At 38.8% G+C, this 7,079-nt stretch overlaps 1 protein-coding gene across 8 annotated transcripts in view; it reads right to left on the bottom strand.

The window, feature by feature from the left end:
* Positions 1–3,248: 3,248 nt before the first annotated feature.
* The window catches only part of kdm4c (lysine (K)-specific demethylase 4C), a 30,789-nt gene continuing 26,958 nt past the window's right edge, over positions 3,249–7,079 (bottom strand). For 5 of the 8 annotated variants that reach the window (XM_069697377.1, XM_069697381.1, XM_069697379.1 and 2 more), the window contains exons 19-22: positions 6,366–6,536; positions 5,599–5,718; positions 4,519–4,611; positions 3,249–4,367 (exon numbers count right to left, since the gene is read on the bottom strand). In XM_069697377.1, coding sequence (XP_069553478.1) covers positions 4,200–4,367; positions 4,519–4,611; positions 5,599–5,718; positions 6,366–6,536 — 552 coding nt within the window. In that variant the 3' untranslated portion in view covers positions 3,249–4,199. Of the gene's footprint in view, positions 4,368–4,518; positions 4,612–5,598; positions 5,719–6,365; positions 6,540–7,079 lie in introns of those variants that run through there. The other 3 variants (XM_069697383.1, XM_069697380.1, XM_069697385.1) reach the window with 3 other exon arrangements.

Genomic DNA, 7,079 nt, shown 5'->3' with positions numbered 1-7,079 from the left:
TAATGGGTGTCATTCTTTTACTTAATTTATAAAGATGAATTTTTAGAGACCCAAAGGAAAATGTGGGCATTTTTCAACCTGGACCTTATTTTCCCATATTTTGGGTATGAGTAACAAATGGAGACAGCAATTTTTGAAATTGATCCAGTATTAAGCGCTGCACCTGCAGAACAGGCTGCATTGTAAAATAATCGCTCCCCGTCAATATAAATCCACTAAAAGTACTTTTTTTTTTTTTTTTTACCACTGACAATCTCAGACCCTTAATGTAAGTATCTGACAATATTATAGGAGGAATACTTAACCTAGTCAGAAGTTTCTCTCTGAAACTTGCTGGACATATTTCCACTATAATATAAAACCCTTTACTTTCGTGTCAAAGTTATGTTGGTTTTAAGGCTGTTGTGGGGAAGGACAGTTTATAACTTGTTCTTTTCCGTGCATAATGGATACGACATCTGAGACCAAACTCACTTTAATTTTTAATGACATCAATGTTTTCCGCTTGCTGTCTTTTCATCATAACTCGGTTATATCGGCTGAAAACAAAGTTTTGAGTCAACCTAGAAACTCACAGCATGCTTTGCAAAATTGTCAGGGCTGATTTTAAATATATTAAAAAAAAACACGAGCTGAATGTTCTGCAGGTAATACGGTTTATGGCGAAAACGTGAAAAATATTTGGTTCTTTTCCAGGTCATGCTAGATGGGCTATGCTCCAACAAAGGCCTTTGGGTTGTGGAAAAAAGATGCCATTAATATTTACTTGGTCATAGATCTAACAAAATGGTAATGTCAGTTAAGCTGCCGTGAAACTGCCCGTGGTGAACAGCAAAATGTTCAACTGAGACGAACTGGTGGCAGAGCAGAAATGGGAACACTCTTGAGTCCACAACTATATATTGCAATGAAATACAGTAGAGAAGTGGTCCTAGGAAAATGAATCCGAATGACTCGGGTGATCTGGTGCCACTAACGGGTTGAAATAATAGTTTACGAACCAGAACAGCTGGCACCCTCCCACTCCAGTGGGTGCTTCCTGTGTGGGCGTGGCCTCAGTGAACCGGCTCACCTGTGACATATTTTCACTGATCAAAGAAGCAAACATGGGGATTACATTTTCCTCCTCAGTTTGTTTGTCATGTTCGACAATGATCTGTAAGTTTGCTTTATTTGTTCATGAAATTACATTTAGCTTTGTGGTGTGTTACTTGGTGAAAAAAATGCAGTGTCAGGTGGTGGGTTACAATTCAAATTGTTTCTCACTATGAGAATGGCATTGAGCCTCTCGGCCTTTGCTCAATCAAGACAGGTATGTAATCCGCAATAGCTGAAGCTGATGTCTGACAGAGTCTGATATGTCCTGATAAGGCCAGCGTACAGACAGCCACCCTCTGGTCATACTTCAAAAAAATGTCTCCCTCCCTGATGATAAAATGTTAAGAATAGCAGCATTATTTCCGTTAGTCTCTATTTTTTTATTCCAGCATTTTAATTCCAGCTATTTTTCAACAATGTTGTGTTTGGATGTGTAATGAGCATACCAGCCTGACAGGGCTTCCTGCCTTGCTATTCTTTTCATCTTGTTAAATCCATATTAGGAAACAGGTTGAGGCAGTGAGTGGACAGCTGAAGCTGATGCTCAGTCATGTCTGACATGTCACAGTAAAGTCACAGCAGATGAACTTCCAACGTCTCTACCAGGCTGAAGAGAGACTCTTTCTGTAAAGCAGAACATTTGAGAACGGTCTTCTCACCGTTGCACCTCGGAGACTCGGTTGCATTTTCCATGATATCTCATTTCCTCTATTGGATTTCCTCTGCTAGACTGTGTGGGCTCTTTAAAGCCATACTCTTCTCCTTTTATCTGTCTGTTCTTTTCACTCTCCTGTAATGCAGCAGTATATTAAACAATGTAGCATCCGGTACACAGGAAAATTGTTGCTTATTTCTGGTGAAGCTTCTGAACAGACTCGTTCTCTGTAGGAGACTGAGCAAATGAAGGTTTTACTTTGACACAAATCATTCAATAATAGACCCAAACGAAGTAAAGCAACTCTTTCTGGCCTCTTGTTAATCATGCATTGCATTATGTTAATGTAAAGAGAAAACACTGTTAGTATTGACCATGGATTACTAATTAGTTGAGAGCTCTATAATTATTTAAGAAGATATAATTACAAAGTCAATAATTATTTTCTTAACAGTCTTAAAGTCTCAATAGTGTCATTGACAAAAATTAACTCCTTCTGATCAGTGTTCTGGCCTTCCATCTGAAAATAACCCCATCATTAATTAGATATGGGTGAAGTTGTTCTGACCAGTAACCTTAGACTATAACAATAGATAAGTCAGTATGGTGTCAAAAACAATTCACTATTTATTTATTTTTAACTCTGATGACAACATGGGACTATTTGAAGAGGCTCGGGGGACGTACAACTCAACCTATGCACCCAAGGAATATACAAATATATTTGGCCTGCTTTAGTTCATTGTCTGTTCAGTTTCTCTAGTGCCCAGAATTTTCCCTCTTCACTGCCTGATGATGCAGGCAAGATTTCTACTATGGTGGACCAAAACTTGAGACTACTGACAGCGCTTTGACAAACAAAGGGATATGAATTGCTGTCATAAGACCTGCTCTGGACTTTAATCAGGTTAGCCAGAAAACAGAGTAAACCTGTTCTCCAGCACAGACCTCCAGTTTATGACTTAATATTTACCATCATCTGAAAGTCCTGCTTCGGTGTAATTTCTCAGGAGGTTTCGGATTCGCACAAAAGAACCTGAAAATAACAGCAGGGGTAACATAACCACGCAGTACAGCTAATAAAGAAATGATGTAAAACCCACATTTTGTTTTCTATTTAAAAAAAAAAAAAATTAGGCCTTCTCATGGAAGAGGACTTGTCTTCTAGCTTTGGCTTCAGTATCACAGAACCACCTGAGGCGTGCTGTGACTTGGTTTCCCTGAGAGTACAACGCTTTTTGAAGCCTCATCATGGCCACTTAAGATACGTCCTATATATATATATATATATGTATATGTATGTATATATATGTATCTTTGAAAATCCTGTTGTCTTTAACAACTAACACACAAAATACAAAATATTAAGTTTTACTTGTAAAAATCTGAATGCAATGATATGTTAAGACAATAATTATCCATTTGAGGACAGTCTGACGTCACCTTCTTTCTGGGCACATGATCGGAATTTGACTTAAAATAACTGACAACTTAATAAGAAAAAAACAAATATGTAACTTTTTATTGTATTCCTTACAGCAGTTAGCAATAGTTTAGCAAGCCAAAAATAAATACAATTTTTAAATAATTTCAACAATGGGATTCATTTAACATAGCAACAGTAGCATTTCACGTTAAGAGGACACAAAATCCAACACAGAAGCCTGGTTTCCTGTCTGACTCTTTTTCCCAGGGGAAGTGACTGGCATGTGGTCAGTTTTCTTTCATTATCCTTTTAAATGTCAAATTATAGAATTCACATATTTCTGTTTGCATGGATTAAAAGTAATCCTGGAGAGAGGAAGCCATTGTAGTGTGGTTGGACTCTGGCCAGCAGAAGCAGTTAGGAGACTATGCTGAACATGCGAGGAGAACCAGTGAGACATGAGGAAAACACTACAAGCAAAGTACGTAAACATTCAAAATCAAAACTGTAAATAACAGACCTCCCAGAAGGCTACCGTGGGCAGGCTATTTAGAAAAATCTCACTTTTGAATTTTTCATGTACAAAGGAAAACTTTTATTTCAAAAAGGGTGATTTGACTATTGTAAGTCACGCTTATTTTTCCCTGACGGATGTGAAAGCACGAGGCAAATGAGGCAACGGTGACCTCTGTTAACCCGTTCTGTATGTGTCCAACTGTCCAATCAGAATTCCTCCCCAGCCAGTCACACCAACCAATCACTGATGTATAATTTACAAGTCAACATCCACCTAACTCGGAACATCTATTCCCTTATGTCACTTTCCTCTGTTCTTCTCGCAGGGAAGTTACACGTGCAATAGTTGTTGAGATGGAGGAGGATCCTGAAAACACACACACACACACACACACACACACACACACACACACACACACTCTCTCTCTCACAAAAAAACAACCTCCCCTCTACATCCACTGTTAACTCAGTGCATTCATTTGTCATTGATCCTTCTCCGTGACTTCATTTCCCTTTGTGGCTGCGTTGCTCCCATGTGCTTTTGGCAGTTGTACGGAGGCCTGGCAAGGCCACATAGTCTTTCTGGAAGCGTGAATTTGGTGTTCTCTGTCGTTTCCTCTCCCCCTGCGTGGTGAAGAAGGCATCCTGGAAACGCATGCTTGAGGCTGTTGACTAGAAAACAAAACAGGAGAGGAACAAACAATGAGTAACAGGAATATGTTCCACATGGAGAGACTTGTTTTGAGACAGATTTTTTTTTGTCATTAAAGTCTAAAACTTATGGTTTGAAATTAACGTGTTGCCCAGTAAGTCTAATACTTACAAGTCTACGTTTCACCTTTTTAGGCAGGTCTTCATCTAAAGTGTAGACATCTTCCCTTTTTGCCAGCACCTGAGACCCGTCTTCAAACTCCACCTGAGATGGCATGAAAATATTCAACAGTTAAAACCTATACAGTTTTAAATAAATATGCTGCATTCATACAGGTCACACTTTACGATGTGCACAGGCACACTTAGGGCTGGTTACCAAACTTGAATACTTTTAAGGCACCAACCAAATTGCTTCAAAACCATATAGTATGGAAAATGCCTTTTCATGCAGTGCTAAATTTGTGATAACTGGACTACATCAACACAAGTCTTTTTTTTTAAAAAAAAGCCGTTTTCATACCTGTTCTTGAAAATGTGTTTTCTGCTTTGGAAATTCCAAGTTTTTAAACTTGAAATAAAACAGAGGCTGAAGCTCTTTCACATCTTAACACACCTTGACTATGGAAAGTTATTGTTCAGCCGCTTTTTTTTTCTTTTTTTCCTTAGTTTAAGATAGGTCAGATCTGAGTGCGTCACAGATGCATTTGTGCATAACTAATGGTTGACGCCCATCTCAACTAAATAAAGCTTTAAGTGGAAGCCGCATGACTCTTAGCTTAGTGAATATTTCAGTGAGTTTGAATAATGCAGATTGTCACCTCCTTCTCATCCTCCTCTTCTCGCTCTCTTCATCTCTCCTCTCTGCCCATTTTCTTATCACTCTCAACTATCTTGTCTCAACAGCTTTTGCTTCTCATACATCTGTCTTTTCATCCTCCCATCATCTTCTATCTCGTCTTTAGTCGCCATGACTTCAGCACCTCCCTCAATCTCTCTCTCTCTCTAGTTTGCTCTCTCTCCACCTCGCCGCACATGGACATGGGGACCTTGAAAGCGTTAGAGGAGTCACGATGACTCTGTTGAGGGAGTTCAACAAGTTTACTGCTGAGCCGCTTTGACCTCCAACTGTGCAAGTTTATCCAACGTTAACAGGAAAAAGGATTAATCTGCACAACTTGTTCATTTTTCTGTCTCTCCTTTGCACTCTTTTTTTTTTTTTTTTTCCCTATGGCAGCGTGTGCGTGCGTACCTGGTACATGTAGGAGACACTGGATCCGAGGTATTTTGCACCGTAGAACAGCCCATCAGGCCATTTCACCTGAACGGCTTCCCCCACTTCGGGAGGACCCAGGTTCACACAGTCTCTGCTCTAAAGATACAAAAAACAAAAAACAGAATGGTTGGTCAATGTAGGCGCCGGAGTGTGTCAAAATGTCTTCAAAAAGAAAACTGAGAGGTCGATCAAAGTGGGTCTCGTTGTGCTCATTTTGGGTATTGTGATAATGTAGTTATCGTGAATTATTTCGTCCACGATAATTGTGTAGAAAAAAATCTGATATCGTGACAGCTCTATTCAAAACAGGGCATGGTGACAAATGAAAAGTTGACCAGAAATGCATGTGATACCATCAATTCCTGATAAACAATAAAATGGTGTAGTTGGAATTTATAATATAAATTACATTTTTATCATTACCTTGGCTAATGTACAAAGATAACTGAGGTGCACAATTTGAGGTCAATTTAAGGAAGACTAGTTCAATTAAGGCTCAGGGCTGAATATCCTCTTTAATATAGAAACACGCATAAGTCAACAAAGCAAGCCTCTGATATTATAATTTGTTTTCTTTGTAAGGCCTCAGAAATCCCTTTTCAAAGGTTTTGCAATTTGAGTAATCTTCTGGGGGGGGGGGGAAAGAGGCGGCTGTCTATTGAGAGAGTTTAAATGTCGGATGTGACCTCGTACAACTGCGAGGTGACCTCTTGAGCGCGTGTCTAATTAAATGAATCTCTCACCACTATATCCTCGGGGTAGGTATCGTTAGAGAAGGAGCCATCATCAAACATGACCTCGTAGAACATCTGGGAGGTGATCTGGGTGACCTTGGAGCTGTAGTAGCGTAGATTCTTGTGTTTGGAGATTACCGTCTGGCCCAGTGAGATGGAAGCTTGGCACGCTCGATCCTTCTAGTATAGACAGAGAGCAGCAATTAGACTAATGGATGACGCTACAATATTAAGTCCAATTAAATTCCTCTTTGACACTACATCATTAGGAGACGTAATGACTGCAGTGGTGTTACTCTTATACAAGGCTCAGTACACAAATCACTAAAAACGTTTTCTTATTTACCATTAGCAAATGATTAGTTTTAGTTTTCATGTATCCAGGTTTTGAGATATGTCTCTAATATCTGCAGCTGTGTCACCACAAAAGAGCTTTATGCTTATTGACAAATTACATTTAAAAACATGAGCAAGTAGTTTTAGCAGCAATATTTCTTTCCAGAAACTGTTCTTTTTTTACTCTGAATATTTCATATCAACCAAACCTTTCTGAATGTTAAGCAACAAAATCTATTCGTAATTTATATATGGTAATATGTTATATGGTAATAACAGACCATATAAAAACATAAATAATACAAAGTTTAAGCAAAACGTATTTCCCAATTACTTCCATCAATGTGGGTATTTTTATTCATACACTAAATCACTACTGCTCCTTTT

The sequence above is a fragment of the Brachyistius frenatus genome, unplaced genomic scaffold (assembly GCF_029030835.1).
Source record: "Brachyistius frenatus isolate BFR_SWC_R1_liver_20210118 unplaced genomic scaffold, ASM2903083v1 Contig_23, whole genome shotgun sequence".
NCBI classification, from domain to species: Eukaryota; Metazoa; Chordata; class Actinopteri; family Embiotocidae; genus Brachyistius; species Brachyistius frenatus.
The sequence above is the reverse complement of the archived record's forward strand: the minus strand, read 5'-3'. Positions and strand labels throughout refer to the sequence as shown.